The sequence below is a fragment of the Erythrolamprus reginae genome, chromosome 7 (genome assembly GCF_031021105.1).
Source record: "Erythrolamprus reginae isolate rEryReg1 chromosome 7, rEryReg1.hap1, whole genome shotgun sequence".
NCBI lineage: Eukaryota > Metazoa > Chordata > Lepidosauria > Squamata > Dipsadidae > Erythrolamprus > Erythrolamprus reginae.
Genome location: NC_091956.1, coordinates 13,225,453 through 13,249,268, shown reverse-complemented (window position 1 = coordinate 13,249,268; position 23,816 = coordinate 13,225,453). Strand labels below are relative to the sequence as shown.

General features: G+C 43.9%; 1 protein-coding gene across 1 annotated transcript in view; it reads right to left on the bottom strand.

Annotated features, from left to right (window-relative positions):
* The window catches only part of LOC139170177 (serine/threonine-protein phosphatase 2A 55 kDa regulatory subunit B gamma isoform-like), a 40,981-nt gene that overhangs the window by 16,532 nt on the left and 633 nt on the right, over nucleotides 1-23,816 (bottom strand). The window contains exons 2-3 of the mRNA XM_070757012.1: nucleotides 6,633-6,727; nucleotides 1,258-1,355 (exon numbers count right to left, since the gene is read on the bottom strand). Of these exons, the coding sequence (XP_070613113.1) occupies nucleotides 1,258-1,355; nucleotides 6,633-6,699 (165 nt within the window). The 5' untranslated portion in view covers nucleotides 6,700-6,727. The remainder of the gene's footprint in view (nucleotides 1-1,257; nucleotides 1,356-6,632; nucleotides 6,728-23,816) is intronic.

The window sequence follows — 23,816 nt, the reverse complement described above, 5'->3', positions numbered from 1 at the left end:
AGTTCTGATCTCCGGGGGGAGTTGGTTCCAGAGAGTCGGTGCCGCCACAGAGAAGGCTCTCCCCCTGGGGCCCGCCAACCGACATTGTTTAGTTGACGGGACCCGGAGGAGGCCCACTCTGTGGGACCTAATCGGTCGCTGGGATTCGTGCGGCAGATATGAATGTACTGATCATATTTAAGGGTTTTTTAAACCATTGTTGTAAATTAATTATTTTTGATATTGCTTTTATTATTGTGTAGTTGTAAGCTGTCCTGGGTCCCGCAGGACTGGGCGTCATACAAATTTAATTAAATAAATAAATAAATAAAGAGAAGGATTTAGGGGTAGTGATTTCTGACAGTCTCAAAATGGGTGAGCAGTGTGGTCGGGCGGTAGGAAAAGCAAGTAGGATGCTTGGCTGCATAGCTAGAGGTATAACAAGCAGGAAGAGGGAGATTGTGATCCCCTTATATAGAGCGCTGGTGAGACCACATTTGGAATACTGTGTTCAGTTCTGGAGACCTCACCTACAAAAAGATATTGACAAAATTGAATGGGTCCAAAGACAGGCTACAAGAATGGTGGAAGGTCTTAAGCATAAAATGTATCAGGAAAGACTTAATGAACTCAATCTGTATAGTCTGGAGGACAGAAGGAAAAGGGGGGACATGATCGAAACATTTAAATATGTAAAAAGGGTTAAATAAGGTCCAGGAGGGAAGTGTTTTTAATAGGAAAGTGAACACAAGAACAAGGGGACACACTCTTAAGTTAGTTGGGGGAAAGATCAAAAGCAACATGAGAAAATATTATTTTACTGGAAGAGTAATAGATCCTTGGAACAAACTTCCAGCAGACGGGGTTGGTAAATCCACAGTAACTGAATTTAAACATGCCTGGGATAAACATATATCCATTGTAAGATAAAATACAGGAAATAGTATAAGGGCAGACTAGATGGACCATGAGGTCTTTTTCTGCCGTCAGTCTTCTATGTTTCTATGTTTCTAAATAATAAACGACTGCTATCACGTACATGTTTGACAAACAAACAAACAAACAAATAAGGAAGGGCTATACAGTATCGGCAACAAATACAACAAAGCAATCCGATAGTGAAAACAAAACTCTCGCCGACAACAAGAAAGGAAGCTCTTGGCACTTGGGGATAGATAGAAGGTGCAGGGAAAGGTTCTTGAGGTACCTGGAGTTTGCGCACCAAAAGGAGACTACTCATAGTAGCTGGAGATGTTTAAAGGCGAGAAAAAGACATACCTCAGGCTCCCTCTGGAATATAACAACTCGGCCGCCTTTATCCCCGGTGGCTAATAATTCCCCCGTCTGGTTGAATTCAATAGTTGAAATAATGTCAGCTAGGGAAGAAAGGAAAAAAGAGAGAGCCAGTTACATTGATGCTGTCGGTGTCAATCAAAAATATTCTGCGTGTTTGATAAGGCAATGGTCAGATTATCAATAGCATTTAGGCTTACATCCCGCCTTACAACCGATTCTAAGCGATTTACAGAGTCAGCCTCTTGCCACCTAACAATCGGGGCCCTCATTTTACCCACCTCGGAAGGATGGAAGGCTGAGTCAATCTTGAGCCGATCAGGATCGAACTGCTGACGGCAGTGAGCAGAATTAGCCTGCAGTACTCCATTCTCACCACCACTGTGCTACCGCAGTTCAAGGTACTTCACAAAGCAGAATGTTAGGTGACTAGCTTTCGTTCTTATGTCCTCTTTTCTGGAGTGAATACAAGGAGGGACAGCAGTGGGCCCTTCTCCCAGGAGGGGGAACCACACCCCTGCAGGCCCAAGAGGGCCACCACTTTGAAGGCTCTGCCTCAGAGGTCCAGCTCTCCTCACGGGTTCTTGCTGTTGATGCCAGCCAGTTCAGTCCAGTATCGGTGTTCCTACCCAGTGTCACGCTGAAAAATTGCCAGCCCCTCAGAGACATTTAGTAATGAAAGAGTTAACTATGTGTGCTTTATTAAGATCCTCCTATTATGATGTCATATCCTGCCAGCTCACTTCCTTTTTCTTCAATTCCTCTCTCTCTTCTCTTTCATCCTCCATTATGTAAAGATGTATACAGTGTTCCCTCGATTTTCGCGGGTTCGAACTTTGCGAATAGCCTATTAATTAAAAAATACTTTGCGGTTTTTTTCCTATACCACGGTTTTTCCCACCTGATGATGTCATTCGTCGTCGCCAAACTAATAATTTTTGCAAATAAATAACAAAAAATAATTATTATTGTTAATAAATAATTATGTTTATAAATATCAGGATCACTAAGTGTCTTATTCAATGGTGAGTACCAGTAATAATGGTGAGTAAATGGTTGTTAAGGGAATGGGAAATGGTAATTTAGGGGTTTAAAGTGTTAAGGGAAGGCTTGTGATACTGTTCATAGCCAAAAATGGTGTATTTACTTCCGCATCTCTACTTCGCGGAAATTCGACTTTCGCGGACAGTCTCGGAACGCATCCCCTGCGAAAATCGAGGGAACACTGTATTTTGAGTTGTCCCTCGAGACATGTTTTATTTGTGTTTTTATAATAAAGATATCTGGTTTTATAATAAAGATATAATAAAGATATCTTATATAAGGCTTTTATCCATCAACTCCGCAGAGTTAAGGTTATAACGGACTTTAATCAATTCACAAACCGCGACACCCAGTACGGACCACTCTGCTCACTGGTAGCGAAAACAGAGCTGCGTGTGCAGCTCTGTATCTCCGGCATGTGTGCGCATCCCAATAAGATTTTGCCTCTGCGTATGCGCAGGAGACAAAATCTCATGAGATGATGCACAAATGAGATTTTGGTGGGTTTTTTGGTTTCATGCATGCACAGAAGCAAAATAATTTATGAAACCTCATGCGCACAAAATATTGTGAGCGGACGTGCGCGTGAGATTTCAGGAATTATTTTGCTTCTGCACATGCACGGAAGCAAAAAAGTCACCAAAATCACATGCGCACGTCCTCTCATTAGATTTCGGAAACTTCAGGTCATGCAGAATGCAGCTGCGAGATCAATAATTTGCTTTCCCAAAAATGCCCATGTAACACCAACACTCCGCAGTCTGCATTGGTTGCCAATCAGTTTCCGGTCACAATTCAAAGTGTTGGTCATCACTTATAAAGCCCTTCATGGCACCGGACCAGGGTATCTACGAGACCGCCTTCTGCCGCACGAATCCCAGCGACAGGTTAGGTCCCACAGAGTGGGCCTCCTCCGGGTCCCGTCAACAAAACAATGTCGCTTGGCGGGCCCCAGAGGAAAAGCCTTCTCTGTGGCGGCCCCGGCCCTCTGGAACCAACTCCCCCCAGAGATTAGAATTGTCCCCACCCTCCTTGCCTTTCGTAAGCTCTTTAAAACCCACCTCTGCCGTCAGGCATGGGGGAACTGAGATATTCTTTCCCCCTAGGCCTTTACAATTCATGTATGGTATGTTTGTATGTATGGATGTTTGGTTTTACAATAAGGGTTTTTTAGTTGTTTTAGTATTGGATTTACATGCTGTTTTTTGTTACTGTTGTTAGCCGCCCCGAGTCTACGGAGAGGGCGGCATACAAATCCAATAAATAAATAAAAGAAATAAAATAAATTTTGCACATGCGCAGTAGCATAATCTCACTGGGACACACACACGTGCACGACGACGACCTGAAGCTGCACACACATTGCACTGGTAGAAATGGTAAGTAGCAACCCCTGCCTGGTTCAGTCCGAAATCTAGTGGAAACCCTGATATGCCACAGTATAAGACAGAGAGAGCATTGCAATGGGCATGTTGCATCTGATGCCCCATCCATCCCTTTGACCTCTGCGTGGGATGGGGAGTCCCGCACAAAAGTATCTAAAAAGGGGAGCAGATGAAGGTATATTGGAGTCCCCAGGTATCTCACCTGGATACCTCCAATACCTTTCTTCGGGAGAGTTCGGGAGCTGTGAGTAGCTTGGCTACTGAGAGTAGTTGACCCCCAGCTTAGACCATAAGAATTCTAACCCAATACAGCGATGTAGGGTCGCATCGCTCCTGGACACATCTCTTCCCATAATGTTTGGCCAGAGAAATCTGGTGCTTTCTTCAGTAGAAATTTCACACTCTTGTAATAAATATGATGATGATGATGATGATAATGATGATGATGATGATGATGATGATGATGATATAAAGAATAATAAGTAATAGGTAACAGGTATAGGTAATAGGTATAGATAATAGGTATAGGTAATAGGTAATAATAATTAACAGTTGATAGTTGATAGTTGATAGTTAATAATTTATTTATTTATTTTATTTATTTATTTATTGGATTTGTATGCCGCCCCTCTCCGTAGACTTCAGTTCAGTTGCCTGAGTTTCATGTTTAATGAAAAGAGATAATGATGATGATGATGATAATAGTAATAATAATAATAATAGTAATAATAATAATAATAGTAATAATAATAATAATAGTAATAATAATAATAGTAATAATAATAATAATAGTAATAATAATAATAGTAGTAGTAATAATAATAATAATAATAATAATAATAATAATAATAATAATAATAATACTGTGGGACTTCAGACTTCAGACAGACCGAATTTTGAAACATAACACACCAGACATCCTGATTGTGGAGAAAAAGAAAGTATGGATCATCGACATCGCAATCCCAGGGGACAGCAGAATTGAGGAGAAGCAGCTAGAGAAATTAGTGAAATACGAAGATATAAAAATCGAGCTGCAACGACTCTGGCATAAGCAAGGGTGGGCTGCTGCCCGGACAGGGGGGAACGCAGTGGGTTAGTGAAAATGGAGCTCCGCCCCAGAGCACCCAATTTGCACTGAAAGATGAAAGAAAATGCAGGGCATCCTGCATAAGCCACACCCACATTGTGGTAGTAAAAATTTTGGTAGCCCTTCTCTGGACATAAGCCAGTGAAAGTGGTGTCAGTGGTCCTTGGCACACTGGGTGCAGTGCCAAAGGATCTCAGTGGACATTTGAAAACCATCGGAATTGAAAAAAATCTCAATCTGTCAATTGGAAAAGGCCGCTTTACTGGGATTGGCACACATAATTTGCCGCTACATCACGCAGTCCTAGGTGCTTGGGAAGTGCCCAGCTGGTGATGAAATAAGAAATCTAGCATAGTGATCTTGTTTGCTGTGTTGTATTAATAATAATAATAATAATAATAATAATAATAATAATAATAATTATAGTAATAAGTAATAATAAGGAGTAAGGAGTAAGGAGTAAGGAGTATGGAGTAAGGGAGTGATAAGTGATAAGTGATAAGTAATAAGTAATAATAATTAACAGTTGACAGTTAATAGTTAATCTATAGTAATAAAATGTAAATGTATCTTTGTTAGGGACATCAAATCTCGAAAAGTACTTCACTGATTGCTTTGAAATTTTGACACAGCGTTGCATTCAAACACAGCCCTTTTGATACACCTATATTATATAGGTGTCTCACCTGTGACAGGTAGAAAATGGTAAAAAATTATAGGTTTGCCTGGTGAAAAACATAGGTGTGCTTTGATTGGCTGGTGAAAAGATGGGGAGTTGCTTGCCATGGAGACTGGTGACAGACATAGCAGCTGTGATTTGATTGGCTGCTGATAATTGTGATTTGTTTGGCTCCTCAGAAGGAACCAGGTTTGGCTGCAAACTGTGGGGTTTGCTTCCTAAGTATTGCATGCTTGGGATGTGGGGGCAGGACTTTTAGAGGCCATAAATGGTTGTATTCGGGGTATAAGGCATACGTACCGACATTTCCACCATCTTTTAGGGACCATCTTTTTTGGCTTGTGGAAGGTTGTTTCGCCCTCCGTTGGCTTCAGAGAAACTTCCCTGAAACTCCAAAGTGTAATAATTGCCTAACAAACAAACCAGAAGTTCTGAAAACGGACTTCCAGTTTGCCCGTCGTGCTGTTTTTTGCACTCTGGTGGCTTCAGGAAGCTTCCTTGAAGCCACCAGAGTAAAAAAAACCTCCAGGACAACAGGCAAAGTGGATGTCCGTTCTTCCAAACTTCTGGTTTATAAACATATATCCACCCAAAGATAAAATACAGGAAATAGTATAAGGGCAGACTAGATGGACCACTAATGGTAAATAGATAGGGAAATTGTATCTCTTTGAGGCAAGGAGAAGACAGGCACCCTAACCCAAACCCTTGATGTGAGTGACATCAAGTTGGCCACCTTTAAGCTAGTCCAATGACCTTTAATCCACCCCATGGTCACATGATCATTAAGCTACTCCCACTTGGTCGCCTGGCCAACAAGCCACACCCACAACATAAGCTACGCCCACAGTATGGTAGTAAATTTTTTTGCAACCCTTCACTGCTAGGGAGGGCGAAAAATGGGCCTACTGGGCCCAGACGAAGTCAGGAAATGGAGGAGCAGGTTCGCATGCACAGGGGTGGGGCAGCATGGGGGTAACCACACACGCATGCGCAGGAGGCAGGCGGGCATTGAATTATGGGTATGGGCAGTCGCACGCAGGCAATAGCATGCTCACACATGATTTTGGCACCGAGGAAAAAAAGGTTCACCATCACTGCGAACCCCTAATCCTCTGTCCTCCGGTCCCTCCGCCCAGTGGACGGACTCCTTTCCACTCACCTCCGGAAGTGGTCTCTTCAGCAGGGGGTGGAGACTCATTGTCATGGCAGTGGAAGGAAGCTCGCATGGCTACCACCGCCCATGCTATGCCACTCCTGTGGAGAAAGAGAGGACCTCAATTTCCAGGGCTCCAAAACAGGACCTTTCACGGCCTAGGCCAGTGAAGGCGAACCTCTTTCCTTCTTGCGTGCCAAAAATGGAAGTGCCACCACACAACTCCACATCTGCGCCACACTGCTCATGTGCATTAATTGTATTTATTTATTGGATTTGTATGCCGCCCCTCTCCGCAGACTCGCATGCGCCCCCAACCCCCACGTCGGGCAATTTTTCACCCTCAGGTTTCCCTGAAGCCTCCAGAGTGCAAAAAATGGCCCAACGGGCAAACTGGAAATTCAGAAAAATGGACTTCCGATTTGCCAGTTGGTAAGGTGACAAATTTTTTTTTACAATGAAAAAATTTAAGAAAAAAGTACAACGTAAATAAATGAAACATTTTATTAATTCAAACCAAAATACAGTGTTTCCTCGATTTCCGTGGGGGATGCGTTCCGAGACCGCCCGCGAAAGTTGAATTTCCGCGAAGTAGAGATGCGGAAGTAAATACACCATTTTTGGCTATGGACAGTACTCACCATTGAATAAGGCACTTAGTGATCCTGATATTTATAAACATAATTATTTATTAACAATAATTATTATTTTTTTTTTTATTTGCAAAAATTATTAGTTTGGCGATGACGTATGATGTCATCGGATGGGAAAAACCATGGTATAGGGAAAAAAACCACGAAGTATTTTTTAATTAATATTTTTTTTTAAACCGTGGTATAGGCTATTCGCGAAGTTCAAACCCGCGAAAATCGAGGGAACACTGTACATCAATTATGCTTACATCCCTTTTAATTACTTACTTAAACAGGTATTTTTCCTTTGAATGAATATTTTTTTTGTCAATATATCGTTTTCTAACAATATATTGGAAATTTCAGAGCAAGAAATATCCTTCATGTTGAATTTTACGGTAAGTGCTGCAGCTATAATATTCACTGAGAAAGATATAATTTCGTATTTCTGTTAGAAGTAAACACGAAGTATAATATAGTGGCAATGGGGGAGACAAGTGAGAGACACATGAAGTTCTCCTGTGATCTGCGCATGCGTTTCATAATCGCATCTTTCCGAATGGTACCATCACATGACGCGTAACAGTTCACCGCGGCATCTCTGAATACAGATAATTAACATATTAGTTTTAAAATATTGAAAAGGAGGACAGGTAGGAGGACACTTTTCGAGAAAGACAGAACCTACAAAAGAAGCACTATCTTCCCTAAAGGAGGATGATCGGTCACCTTACCAAGTTGGGCCATTTTTTGCACACAGGAAGCTTCAGGGAAGCCTCCTGAAGCCTGGAGTGGGTGAAAACAGCCTCTCCCGACCTCCAGAAGGCTGAAAATCAGCTAGCCAGAACACACATGCGTGCTGAAGCTGACATAGAGCAATGCCTCAGGTGCCCCCAGATATGGCTCCTCGTGCCACCTCTGGCACGCATGCCATAGGCACATCAAATGGCGCAACATCCCTCCAACCTAGGAAACACCAATTTTTCCCCCTCCAACCTAGGAAACTGCTGAGGACCGTCCAGGTAGCGAGGTAAGTGGGCAGCCCACTACTGTCCCTGCACATATGCAGGAACCCAAATCATGTGCAAAAGAGATTTTGCTGATTTTTGGCGGGGTTTGCTGCACAGAAGCAAAAAAATGCCAAAAATATACAAAATCTTACATACACGAGCATCCTTGTACCAGATTTGGCTTCCGGCGATTGTGCAGAAGCCAAATTTCCCATGGGCTGGCGCACCGACCTGCCAGTCACACTGAAGTGCATGCACAGCTCTATTTTTGCTACCAGTGCAATGGTATAATGCAGTGTTTCCCAACCTTGGCAGCTTGAAGATATTTGGACTTCAACTCCCAGAATTCCCCAGCCAGCATTCGCTGGCTGAGGAATTCTGGGAGTTGAAGTCCAAATATCTTCAAGTTGCCAAGGTTGGGAAACACTGGTATAATGCACACCGGTAGGAATGCAATACTGCCGGAGGCCCTCTGGAGGCCAAAAATGGCTTGTTTATTGGCACAAGAACTTCTAATGCCTTTCTGTTCAAGGTGCCTTTTAGATTTTTCCAGCCCAAATAAGAAAGAAGGAAAAACAAAAGGGTGGGGAATAAAACTTCGGTCTGATGAGCCTCTAGAAGCAACTGAAAATAAAGGAGCAAAAGGTACTCAAGACATGCATTAGGCTAAGCGAGGATGAATCACTTGCACTAAGTAGCCCGTCCGACCCATTAATGATGTGAGATCTCTGAAGATAATAGACCTGGTCTCAGCCCTGAATATGGACGCCTCTTTAGAAACATAGAAACATAGAAAAAGACCTCCTGGTCCATCTAGTCTGCCCTTATACTATTTTCTGTATTTTATCTTAGGATGGATATATGTTTATCCCAGGCATGTTTAAAGTCAGTTACTGTGGATTTAGCTACCACGTCTGCTGAAAGTTTGTTCCAAGAATCTACTACTTTTTCAGTAAAATAATATTTTCTCATGTTGCTTTTCATCTTTCCCCCAACTAACTTCAGATTGTGTCTCCTTGTTCTTGTGTTCACTTTCCTATTAAAAACACTTCCCTCCTGAACCTTATTTAACCCTTTGACATATTTAAATGTTTCAATCATGTCCCCCCTTTTCCTTCTGTCCTCCAGACTATACAGATTGAGTTCGTTAAGTCTTTCCTGATACGTTTTATGCTTAAGACCTTCCACCATTCTTGTAGCCCGTCTTTTTGTAGGTGAGGTCTCCAAAACTGAACACAGTATTCCAAATGTGGTCTCACCAGCACTCTATATAGCGGGATCATAATCTCCCTCTTCCTGCTTGTTATACCTCTAGCTATGCAGCCAAGCATCCTACTTGCTTTTCCTACTGCCCGACCACACTGCTCACCCATTTTGAGACTGTCAGAAATCACTACCCCTAAATCCTTTTCTTCTGAAGTTTTTGCTAACACATAACTGCTAATACAATTCTCAGATTGAGGATTCCTTTTCCCCAAGTGCATTATTTTACATTCGGAAACATTAAACTGCAGTTTCCATTAATTAATTAAGCATCAAGCAATAATTTAATTCATCAGAACAGAGCTGGAAGGGACCTTCGGGGTCTTCTAGTCCAAACCCCTGCTCAAGCAGGAGCCCCTAAACCCGTGGTGGTGAATCTATGGCACGCGTGGCATAGGTGCCGCACAGAGCCATATCGGAGAGTACATGAGACTTTGCTATGTTTCAGATCCAGCATGCTGGCCAACTGATTTTCAGCCTTGAGAAAGGCCGTTTCGTCCTCTGGATGCTTCAGGGAAGTTTGCCTGAAGGCCTGGAGGCAAAAAAAAATCCCCCAACAGACAAACCGGAAGTTCAGAAAAATGCACTTCCCGTTTGCAGTTGTGCTGTTTTTTTGCACTCCAGAGGGTTCACGGAAGCTTCCTGAAGCTCCAGAGAGCAAAAAACAGCACAATGGGCAAACCAGAAGTGCATTTTCCGAACATCCAATTTGCCCGTTGTTGTGGTGGTTAGCTCTGGCCCAGCTCCTGCCCCAAGGACTGTGGATGTGGGGGAGACATCCACATGCTGCAGGCCTGTTTTGTCCCCAGTGGAATCTGATGATGAAGGCTCCTCTGACCAAGAAGACATGAGTGACAGGGAGGAGGAGAGTGTGGCAGACAGCTCAGAAGGAGATCAATTATCTAGCTCCTCCTTGGATTCAGAACAAGAGTTAATGATACAGCCACGCTTGCGGAGAGCGATGCATAGGCAACAACAACTGAGAGATTATTATCAAAGAAAATGAGGCCACCTGTGGTTGGGTGGGGCTATGGTAATTAGTGAGGCTGCTATAAATAGCAGCCTGTGGGTTTGGCCATTGTGGAGGATTATTTGATCGTTGTGTTTCATGACTGCTTTGCTGACTTTGATCTTTGCGTGCTGATTTTTCCCCGCTTTGAAACTAACCCAGAGCAAAGTGTGTTTCACTTTGTGAAAAAAGAAGGCCTGTGAATTGCCTCACAGCTGCAAGCTAAGTATCACAGAACTGATAAAGGACTTGTACAAATTACCAGTTTGTTTGGAGACGAGTGCTCTTTGCTATACCAAAAGAGGGCTTGGTTATGTGAATTTTCATTATAAAGAACATTGTTTTGAATTTTCAAACGTGTGTGTGTCTGAAATTTGTACCTGTGAATTTTTGGGAGGAGTCTACCAGAGAGCCCGACAGAACAGTTGTGCCGGGATTTTTTGCACTCCAGAGCTTCAGGAAGCTCTCCTGAATCCTCTGGAGTGCGGAAAACAACACAACCACAAACAGGAAGTGCGTTTTTCTGAACTTCCGGTTTGTCCGTTGAGGGATTTTTTTTTAACCTTCGGGGCTTCAGGGAAACTTCCCTAAAGCATCCGGAGGACGAAACGGCCTTTCCCAAGGCTGAAAATCATCTGGCCAGCGCACGCTTGCATCCTGGAGCTAATATAGGGCAACGTCTCGCATGCCCTCCAATATGGCTCCGCGTGCCACCTGTGGCACCCATGCCATAGGTTCACCATCACAGCCCTATACCATTAGACAATGTCTCTTCTTTTAAGCCTCCAGTGATGGAGCAGCCACATCTTCTGAAGGCGACTTCTGTTCCACCGGTTGATTGTTCCCACTGTTTCTCCTTAATTCCAGGTTGCTTCTCTCCTTGATTTAGTTTCCATCTATTGCTTCCTGTCTTGCCTTCTGGTTCTTTGGAAAATAACTTGACCCACTCTTCAAGGCTAAATCAGTTTGTTTATTTGTTTGTTTGTTTACTGGATTTATAGGTGCCCCTCTCTGAGGACTTGGGACTGCTTAAAATATATAAAAAGAAACAATAAAATAGAGTGTCTAAATCCAATTAATTAAAACTAGGTAAACTAATCTAAAATGCCCAATCACACCAAAAAAATATTGTACCCATTCAAACAACAACCATACATGACATTATTTATTTATTTATTCAATTTTTATGCCGCCCTTCTCCTTAAACTCAGGGCGACTTACAACATGTTAGCAATAGCACTTTTTTAACAGAGCCAGCATATTGCTTCCACAATCCGGGTCCTCATTTTACCCACCTCGGAAGGATGGAAGGCTGAGTCAACCTTGAGCCGGTGATGAGATTTGAACCGCTGACCTTCAGATCTACAAGTCAGCTTCCGTGGCCTGCAGTACAGCACTCTACCTGCTGCGCCACCCCGGCTCATTAATTGGTCAGGAGGCCAAGATCTAATTGCCCCGGGCCTGGTGGCATAAGTGAGTTTTGAGACTCTTGTGGAAGGCGAGGAGCGTGGGGGCAGTACAAATCTCGGGAGAGGAGCTGATTCCAGAGGGCCGGGGGCCCTAAAGAGAAGGCTCTTCCCCAAGCCTCGCCAAATGACATTGTCTAGTTGACAGGACCTGGAGAAGGCCGACTCTGTGGGTCCTAACCAGTCGCTGGGACTCATGCGGCAGGAGGTGGTCCTGCAAGTATTCTGGCCCGATGCCATGTAGGGCTTTATAGGTCATTACCAACACTTTGAATTGCATCCGGTAACCAATCGGCAGCCAATGCAGTCCACGGAGTGTTGGAGAAACATTGGCATGCCTAGGAAGGCCCATGACCGCTCACACAGCTGCATTTTGCATGAGTTGCAGTTTCCGAACAGTCTTCAAAGGTAGAGAGCACTGCAGTAGTCAAACCTCAAGGTAATAAGGGCATGAGTGACTGTGAGTAGAGACTCGCAGTAATAAGCAAGAGTATTTGAGAAGGAAGGGGTCTGTACATTAATAGCCCTGTAGAACACTTGGCCACGCCTTCTGACTATATAAGGGAAGGTCTCATGATGAATCAGTATAAGTGGCAACATTGTAACAATGGAGGGGGATGCAGGTAAGGTGATAAAGGCATGAGCATGAGGTAGAGACTCCCTCTTCAAGTAGTTGCACTTAGTGGGATTATAGAAACAAAGGTCAAACCTTATGGAGAATTTCATCCCTTGAAAGAAAAAAAACCCCCAACCACCTAAGGGTTTAATCAAAATTGGCTGCCAATTCAATGAACTGCATGCATCCCTCCTTAAACTGGGTTGAACCATCGAGTGTAATGTACTCATGCTGCCCCCAGGAATTAATGAGAAACTTCTTTCCTAATTAACCCCAATTTCTAAACTTCCCAATTTACAATCTAATTAAGAGACAGGAAAGCTTCCTGCAGAGCTCATAAAAGCTAATGCAGAGGGGCTATTTCTGCAGAATCAACTCTTATGGACACTCACCAGTTTGCAATTGTAAGCGTGGGTGTGCGTGCACGCATGAATCTGTGCATGTGCTTTACTCATGCATTAGCTGTCTGTGTATGTGTGCAGCCTCAAAAACACACACAAATAAGCTAGCATAGAACCTATCCTATTTGAACAATGGGTGCTATCTAAGAAAACGAAATTCAAGGGTGAAAAAAGTCAGGTTCTACATTTAGGCAAGAAAAACAAAAAGCACAGGTATAATATATGTGGTACCTTGCTCAACAGTAGTAACTGTGAGAGGGATCTTGGAGTCCTAGTGGACAACCATTTAAATATGAGCGAGCAGTGTACAGCAGCTGCCAAAAACCCCATCCCCTGATAATAAGCCAACTCAGGCTTTTGATTGCATGGCAATAAGGCCAAGCGCTTATTTCAGGGTTCAAAAAAATATAAGACAGGGTCTTATTTTGGGGAAAACATGGTACATCTACATTCAAAATGGTCACATTTCATTTCTCTGCAGCCATCCTGAATCCAGTTCCGGCTATGAAACATAATTGCACACGTGATCTGATTTATAATTTTTTTTTTTAACCCAATGACAACAGCAAAAGTAACTGCAAAACCCTGCTGGACATTTCCCACAGAGAATTGCTGATGTGCTGAAATTCGCTTTCTAATCCGTAGCCATTTTTTCCCCCTGGAGCTTCCAGCTGCCTTTTCATGCCGTCCTTTTCTCTCTTTCCTTCTACACCCCCCCCCCCTGCTGCCGTTGTGGGTTGTGATTAATTGCGATTCACGTAGGAGAAACTGCTGACTCCAGTGGCACGAACCAGTCCCACCCACCCGCATTCTCCCGGGGGGAAAAAAATCTACCCTAATTGGAATTACAGGCATGATTTTTAATCCTTGCAACCCGTGAGTCTTATATTCTGAATGTAGCTTCCCCCCACTCTCCTGAAGCTTTCTTTTTCCAGTCCTAACTAGGTGCTAACAATCTTCCCAGCTCTTACCTTGTAGTTTCTTTCATTGTTACTGTTTGCTAAGAATGTTTACCAAGCCCAATGTCTTTGCAGGAGTTTTTCCATTGCTTTAACTTGCTTGAAATGTTTCTTTCCAGCCCTAACCAGGTATTTGTATTTGTATTTATTAGATTTGTATGCCGCCCCTCTCCGAAGACTCGGGGCGGCTAACAACAATAAAAAAGACAATGTGAACAAATCTAATATTAAAAATAATCTTAAAAACCCCAATTTAAAGAACCAATCATACATACAAGCATACCATGTATAAATTCTATAAGCCTAGAGGGGAAGGGAAAATTTCAATTCCCCCATTCCTGACGACAGAGGTGGGTTTTAAGGAGCTTGCGAAAGGCAAGGAGGGTGGGGGCAACTCTGATATCTGGGGGGAGCTGGTTCCAGAGGGTCGGGGCCACCACAGAGAAGGCTCTTCTCCTGGGTCCCGCCAAACGACATTGTTTAGTTGATGGGACCCGGAGAAGGCCAACTCTGTGGGACCTAACTGGTCGCTGGGATTCGTGCGGCAGGTGCTAATGATGTTCTCAGTTCTCACCCGCTTGCCAGCTGTTTCATTGTTACTCTTTGCGAAGAATGTTTTCTAAGCCCTAAGTATTTGCAGGCTTTTTTTTTCATTGCTCTGCTTGCTACAACTGTTTCTTTCCAGCCCTAACCAGGTGCTAACAATGTTCCCAGCTCTTACTGACTTGCAAGCTCTTTCATTGTTACTCTCTCTGAATAAGATTTTTTAAAAGCCCTAACTAGGGGATGAAATAATGTGCTGAAACTGACCAGACTAATATCTGGTAAGCAGATTATTTTCCCTATTTTCCTCCCAAAAAACTAAGGTGCATCTTATACTTTAAAAAATATGGTAATTTAGTGGTGCATCTTTACAATTGCTCCCAGAAGTATTAATAAAAAGCCCTGAAATTCCATCTAGATTTAAATAGTTCTAGAGAGAAAGAAAGCAAATAATCGAGAGGAGAGGCCAAAAAATGGTACGGATGAAGAAAACAGCAAAGGGAGTGCTCAAAATAAAACAAGATTCAAAGGCACATTATGTCTCGCGCATGAAATCCCAGGTGCCCTGATACCCATTCTGGTTTCTTAGCACAGTAAACCTTACATAGGTTTACATCTGAGTACGTGGGATGAGTGTGGATGATTGCTTTTATGTATTAGGGGTTTGGATCCGATTTTTAAATTTAGATTTCCTTATGCGTTGTATTTTTGGACCTATTTTTGTTGTGAGCCGCCCTGAGTCTGCAGAGAAGGGCGGCATAGAAATCTAATTGTGTTTCCGGGCACAATTCAAAGTGTTGGTAATGACCTATAAAGCCATTACAGTAGTACCTCTAGATACGAGTTTAATTCGTTCCAGAAGGGAGCTTGTATGTTGAACAACTCGTATCTGGAACAAATGGCTTTAGACTTTGTTTTTCCACTCCGAGATAACCAGAAGCAAGGATTCTTGCGCCACCTAGTGGACGCTCGGCTCGTATCCCGAATTTGAGCTCGAGTCTGGAACAGAAATTTCTCTCCCCTCGTGGCTCATAACTTGGAATACTCACATGTGGAGCAGCTCGTATCTAGAGGTACTACTGTATATGGCATCGGGCCAGATTACTTGCGGGACCGCCTTCTGCCATACAAGGCGCAACGACCAGTTAGGTCCCACAGAGTCGGCCTTCTCCAAGTCCCATGAAGTAGACAATGTCATTTGGCAGGGTCTAGGGGAAGAACCTTCTCTGTGGGGTCCCCGGCCATCTGGAATCAGCTCCCCGCGGAGATTCGCACTGCCCACACCCTCCTCGTCTTCCTCAAGACTCTTAAGACTCATTTATGTCACCAGGTTCAGGGCGATTAGATCTTAGCCCCCTGGCTGACGAACGTTATGTGTGATTGTCATCTGAATGGTTATGACTGGTGGTTTTTTTTTTAACAAAATTGGGCATTTTAGATTAGTTTATCTAGTTTTAATAAATTGGATTTATCTACTGTATTTCACTGTTTTCTTTTATATGTTGTAAGCCGTCCCGAGTCCTTGGAGAGGGGTGGCATATAAATCTAATAAATGAATGAATGAATGAATGAATGAATGAATGAATAAATAGGTATTCCAGTGTGCCTACCATGTACTAATGTTTCTCTCTTACTAGTGTCATGTATATTTATGTATGTATGTATGTATGTATGTATGTATGTATGTATTTATGTATGTATGTATGTATGTATGTATCTATGTATGTATGTATTTATTTATTTATTTACTTACTTACTTACTTACTTACTTACTTACTTACTTACTTACTTACTTACTTACTTAATTTTTATGCCACCCTTCTCCTTAGAGTCAGGGCGGCTTACAACATGGTAGCAATAGCCCTTTTAAACACAGCCAGCCTATTGCCCCCACAATCCGGGTCCTCATTTTACCCACCTCGGAAGGATGGAAGGCTGAGTCAACCTTGAGCCGGTGATGAGATCTGAACCGCTGACCTACAGATCTAGTCAGCTTCAATAGCCTGCAGTACAGCACTCTACTTGTTGTGCCACCCCGGCTCTATATAAACATAGTTATATCTTTGTATACTACCAATACGTTCTTTACAAGAGAAATAAATAAAATAAAATAAAATAACTAATAAACAAACGAATAAATAAATAAATCCGACAAGGTTGAGAAACCAAAAACCAGGCTGGGTACAAGAAGCCGGGGTGGAAAGATACTATTAGGAGTTTGATTACAATGGGCTACTTCTGGGAAGGTTCCAGAAGGCATCGAGCCAGAGGCCCAAAAAGCCGTGAGGGGGACAGAGATGTGGAGAAACTCATTTGGGGATTTTTGGCTTTTCAGAAGCTTTGGTTCATCCGTCAAAGTCAGGCAAAGAACGAGGCCAGGGCAGCGTACTAGGTCCTACTCTTTTCATTCTCTACATCAACGACCTCTGCAAGCAACTGTGTTCTTTTCGCCGACGATGTAAAACTTTTCAACACCACGGACAAAACATCTACTCTCCAAAAAGACCTTGACTTTGTCTCAGATTGGTCTAACACCTGGCAACTTCAAATATCAACCAAACAAATGCTCTACCCTCCACATCGGCAAAAAGAATCCAAACCTCATATATAAACTGAATAAACAAAATCTCACAGCCAACTCCACTCAGTAAAAGACCTTGGAATACTAATATCAAATGACCTAAGTGATAAAGCCCATTGCAACAATATCGCCAAAAAGGCTTCTAGAGTTGTTAATCTAATCCTACTTAGCTTCTGCTCCGGCAATCTCACACTACTCACCAGAGCCTACAAAACTTTTGCCAGACCCATCCTTGAATACAGCTCATCTGTCTGGAACCCATACCACATCTCGGACATCAACACCCTCGAAAACGTCCAAAGATACTTCACCAGAAGAGCCCTTCACTACTCCTCCCGTAACAGAATACGAAAATAGACTAACAATCCTGGATCTAGAAAGCTTAGAACTACGACGTTTAAAACATGATTTAAGTATTGCCCACAAGATCATATGCTGCAACATCCTGCCTGTCAATGACTACTTCAGCTTCAACCGCAACAACACAAGAGCACGCAACAGATTCAAACTTAATATTAATTGCTCCAAACTTGACTGTAAAAAATATGACTTTAGCAATCGAGTTGTCGAAGCGTGGAACTCATTCCCGGACTCAGTAGTGTCAACCCCTAACCCCCAACACTTCTCCCTTAGACTATCCACGATTGACCTCTCCAGGTTCCTTAGAGGTCAGTAAGGGGCGTACATAAGTGCACTAGTGTGCCTTCCATCCCCTGTCCAATTGTCTCTCCTTTATCTCATATATCATATATCTTTTCTTCCTTTCATATATCTATTTTTATATCTTTTCTTCTATCCTTTTCTTTATATATAATACTATATGTCTATTCTCTTCAAAATGTATTGTGCATTGGACAAAACAAATAAATAAAAAATAAATAAAATAAATAAAAAACGCCTTCTCACAAACCCCGTTTTCAATGGGGTAGGTTTGCCTCCCCGCCACCTCCCACTTCTCCTATCCATAAGAGAGGCTGGATTGCGGCAACCCGGCTCCTTTACATATCTCACTTGTCAGGAGAGGAGAGGCTGATAGTAAAGGAGGGGGCATGTTTTCACAAGCTGCCTTGCTGTCGTGGGATGCTGATTTGACGTGTGAGTCATCACGGCAGGATTGAAGCTCAGCAAATCCCAAAGATAGATAGATAGATAGATAGATAGATAGATAGATAGATAGATAGATAGATAGATAGATAGATAGATAGATAGATAGATAGAAAGATTAGATAGATAGATAGATAGATAGATAGAAAGATAGAAAGATAGAAAGATTAGATAGATAGACAGACAGACAGACAGACAGACAGACAGACAGACAGACAGACAGACAGACAGATAGATAGATAGATAGATTAGATAGATAGATAGATAGATAGATAGATACATAGATAGATACATAGATACATAGATACATAGATAGATAGATAAATAAATATAGATATAGATATAGATATAGATATAGATATAGATATAGATATAGATATAGATATAGATATAGATATAGATATAGATATAGATATAGGAGTGTTTATGCATATGTTTTGGGAATGCCCCATAGTGCAGGAATTTTGGCAAAAAGTGAAAGAGGATATCAATAGAATGCTAAATATACAATGGACAATCACTAAGGAAATGGCAGTACTAGTAAAAAGCAACGCGATGGGAGAATTTAGAGAAATAAAAAAAGCAGCAATAGAAAGCGCTCAGGCAGTAATAGTTTTGGGTTGGAAGGATGCGACAAAATGGACAATGCAAAATTGGCATAGGTGCATGGTGGACCATATTCAATTTGAAATTATGGATAAAAGGATAAATTCGGATAATGAAACTGAGTTGGGACAACTGATGGGACGGTGGGACAAGGTAAGACGATATATGACGAGCAGAATCCGAGACCAAGCTACAAGAAATAGATTGGAATCACTCTATAATATGTAAATAGATATATTGATCTTGGGTCAAGTGGACCATACAAGAAACACCCCCGATTTGGTGGTGGGGAATGTGTGTGTGTCTGGGTGGTGGGCACATTTCACTATGCACTGTTATATGTTGTGTGTAATATAAAATTGTTAAAATTAAAAAAAAAATTTAAAAAAAGATATAGATATAGATATGAGAAGGGCCCATCCGTTGGCTTAGAGGTGAAAAGGGAAGGCCAACTGCTCTTCCCCCTAATTTTGAGCTCACTGGATCACTGCGGATGGATCCCTGCTAGCCCACCACCATCGTTGCTGCCTCTCCAGCTGCCCCTCCAAAACAGGACGCACTGTCCCATCATCCGTGATGCTTCCACCCCCACCCCCCAATTCCAAATAAATGCCCCATGTTTTTAAAATAGCTACCATGCAGGCAGCGGGGCCTAAAAGCAGCACAAGAGGACTAGGAAAGAGCATCCAAACATGTCCACACACCTGAGAAGCTCCGAAAGGACCCCAATGAAAGGAAGAAATGATTTCTTTTATATATTAATTGGATTTCTACGCCGCCGCCCCACAGCTATGATCTATGATACCCTTGCACGAACTTTTAGCAGGCTTTTTTCGGGATGAGCCAATTATGGTATTTTAAGGCAAGCCTGGCTCCTGGCGTTATTGCAAGAGGGGGCACACCCCACCAATCTTCAGGGCTAAATTTCCCGGAGCCCCAAGGAGGAGGCTAGGTTGTGCTGCATAACATGGAATGAGCTACTGCCGGAGATCTTGTACTGCCCCACCCACCCCGCCTTCCGGAAAGCCTTTAAGGGCCTGGCTCTGCTGGCGGACTTGGGGGCCCATTGATCCAATGATACATCTTTTAAGATCCGGTCCCCGCAAAAGACATGCGTAATTGTACTGAGGGGTTTTAAACTGTTTTTTTTTTTAATGTCATTTTATTTTGCTGTAAGCTGCCCACAGTCCTTCGGGAGTTGGGTGGCATATAAATTAAAATAAAGAGATAGATAGATAGATAGATAGATAGATAGATAGATAGATAGATAGATAGATATAGATAGATATAGATTAGATATAGATATAGATATAAAGATAGATAGATAGATAGATAGAGATAGATAGATAGATAGATAGATAGATAGATAGATAGATAGATGATATAGAAATGATAGATAAATTTGCAAGGGAGGGAGGGCAAGAGACAGACGGACACCCCCTCCCCTTTGGATAAGATGCCGCAGCGCTAAAACAGGCAACCTGGCTTGCCTTATCAAGAGAGCTGCAGGTTGGCCTTACCTGGGCAACCTCCTCCCCAGGGGATCCGAGCTGGCTTTCCACTTCCCCCACACACACACTTTCCCCACCCAGAGAGAGAGGGATCCTGATTAGCCAGTCTTTTTCCCCCCAGGGGGAGCCGCTGCTCCGCAGGGAGGGACCTCTGGGCTGGCCGCCATCCTGAAGACTGCGCTTTTCGCTAGCCCGACCCCCAACTCCCCTACCCCACCCTTCCAGCAGGAGGCTCTGCGGCCGTGCTACCCCCCCCCAATTCTCTCCCCCCATCCAGCTTTTTAGCGGGGGGAGCAGAAGGGAAAAGGAGCGTGGGCGAATCATCAGTCGAATGCGCCCTTTTTGGATCGCTTTGCGCTTGGCCAAGCAGAGGGTGGGGGAGGTGATGGATGGATGGCGGCGCTGGTCTTACCTTCAGTCACATAGTTGCGATCCCGAAGGAAGCCCTGGTTGATCTTCGGCGGAGGCTCCGTCTCCTCGCCCATTGACCGCAGCCCGCCCGATTACTCAGCAGCCGCAGCGGATGAGCTGAACCCAGCGGAGGGAGGGCGGCGGCGGCGGCGGGGGAGCGGCTGCCATCGCTCAGCCCAACCGGGCAGCCCTGCCCTTGGCGGCCGAGGAAGAGGATGAAAAGGGGGAGAAGGAAGAGGACGGGCCCCGCTTCATGGAGCCGCCCGGGGTTCGCTTTCCCGCAAGAGGCGGAGGATGCGGCGGCTGCGCCACCAGCGACATCCAGGGATGCTCCAGCCTTAGCAACGGCGCCCGCAGCTCCGGAGATGCTCCGCTCCCCCCCCCCCTCCCCACCGCTCCGCTGCAGCGGAGGAGGCGTCAGGCGGACCCCCGCAAAAGGCGGAGGGGCGGATGAGGTGGGGGTGCGACGGCCAGCCCCGACCCCTCCGCTTTTGCGGAGCAGACCCCTCCTCCGCCGGACCTACCAGCCAACCAGCCCAGGTGGGCTTGGAAAGCGGTCCTTTGGGGCGGGAGGGAGGGAGAGATGATAAGGATGGAGAGAGAGAGATTATAGGGATGGCGAGAGAGAGACAGAGAGAGAGAGAGATATTATAGGGATGGAGGGAGAGAGAGAGAAATTAAATGGATAGAGAGAGGTTATATGGATGGAGAGAGAGAGAAAGAGAGAGATTATGATGGAGAGAGAGAAAGAGAAAGATTATATGGATAGAGAGAGAGATTATATGGATGGAGAGCAAGTGAGATTATATATAGAGAAAAAGAGAGATTATATGATGGAGAGAGAGAGATTATATGGATATATATAGAGAGAAATAAAGTATGTGGATGGAGAGAGAAAGAGAAATTATATGGATGGAGAGAGAAAGAGAAAGATTATATGGATGGAGAGATAGAGAAAGAGAGATAATCTGGATGGGGGGGGAGAGAGAGAAAGAGTGGGTTGCCTTAACCAGGCACATAGGTTTGATCCTATCGTATCCACAGAGGGCATATCCGCTATCAGTTCATGAGAACCTGTCAGAATCAGCTGAATACCACCTGTGGTTAATAGCGCTAAGAAGATTGGGCCATCCTATCTACAATCCAAAGCCAAATCTCGTGCGAGAATGCGCATGCGCACCCGCCGCAAGTGGGCGCATCCCCGCCAGTCTCCAGAACCGTTCCAATAGCGGCAAAAAGTAGTAACCCCCGCCTGCCTCCAGGGCATGATAGGATTATCTGGGAGCAAAACTTACCATATGGCACCTGGGGATATTGCATTACCTAGCAGAGTTCAACCAGAGTTATCTCAGACAAACTCCTAGGATTTGCACAGGACCTCTGTAGGACCCAATAGGATTCCTGCCCTTGCCACAGAAACAGGAAGCTCAAGGACAAAGCACAAGAAAGGGTATAAATCTCTTTCTCTCTCCACTCTGGACATTTCTTCCAATAGTATGCACACTGAGGTTTTTTTCCAGTGGTCCTTCCTTCCTTCCTTCCTTCCTTCCTTCCTTCCTTCCTCCCTTCCTCCCTTCCTCCCTCCCTTCCTCCCTTCCCTCCCTCCCTCCCTTCCCTTTTTTCATTTCTCTTCGTTAATTCCTGATGAAGACATCATACGAGATTTGTGTTAGTCTAAGGTGGAAAAAAGACCAGGAATCTGTTAGCTCCTTTTCCAACTAAGCAGATTTATGAAAAGGCAGCAGCTTTTAATGATCCTGGATTATAAGGACAGTAAGAAGCTGGACTGAAAAAGTACATTTATCAGATGTTGCAACACTTCCCACGCTCTCCATTATCCCCTCCCATTTCCTTTTCCTGCGCTGTGAAATTTTGCCTGTAGCTTTGGAACATTTTCCCCAAAATATAAATTTTTAAAAGTATAATGTTTTTGACTCGTTTGCTGAATTGGGATTCTGTTGTTGAGATTTCTTCCATTGATTTTTGCCCCATTTTATGACCTTCCTTGCCCCAGTTGTTAAGCAAATCACTGCAGTTGATAAGGGAGTAACCCGATTGTAGAGCGCATTGGGCTCCTCCCGTGGACTTTGCTGGTCGGAAAGTTGCAAAGAGGGCCACCGTAACGATCATAAATATGAAGCCATTGCCAAGGGGGTGGATTTTGATTGTGCGGCCACTGCTGTTGTTAAACAAGTAACACAGTTGTTAAGCGAATCTGGTTTCCTCATTGGCATGCATGTGCGTGCGTCCCAGCGAGATTTTGCTTCTGCGCATGTGCAGGAAACAAAATCTCGCAAGGGCACATGCGCACACGTGCATTTTTGGCAATTTGCTTCCATGCATGTGCAGAAGCAAAAAAATCACCAAAATCTCATGCATGTCCCCTCACAAATTTGCTTCCTACGCATGCACAGAAGCAAAATCTCGCTGGGACGTGTGCGCGCACACGCTGGAGACGCAAAGCTGCATGCACAGCTCAGCTTTTACTTCCAGTGCAACAGTGATGGGCAGCAGCCAGCACGCCAAGGTGCGCAGCTCTGGTAGGTCGGCTGCACCCAGATGCTTTGCTAGGTAGGCGGCCATGCACATGCACAACCGGTGAGATGACGGCGACTTTTGGCTTTTTTGCAAGCAAAGAAATGTGAAAATTGATCTAATCTCACATGTGTGAGCGTCCTTGTGGGAGTGAGATTTGAGCAATTTTTGTTGCTTTTTTGCATGCCAGTATGCGTGGAAGCCAAAAAAGCCAAAAATGGGCATGTGTGAGGATGGTCATGCAAGATTTCAGTTACTGCACATACGCAGCAGCCAAATCTCGTGTGAGCACGCATGTGGTGGTTGCATATGTGCACGCATGCAGTGCACCGTGTTGGCAGATGTAGCCCATCAATGCAGGGCGGTCTCCTAATCCGCCGTACCAGTAGTAACCCAATACTGTACTGATCGCTTGAGTCCAGGACACTGCAACCGTCTTAAGTATGAGACTGTTGTCAACATTTGAACTGCAAATCACATTTAATTTTGATCATGTGGCCACAGGGGTACCTTGCAACCGTCGTTAAGTGTGAGGGCGGGGGG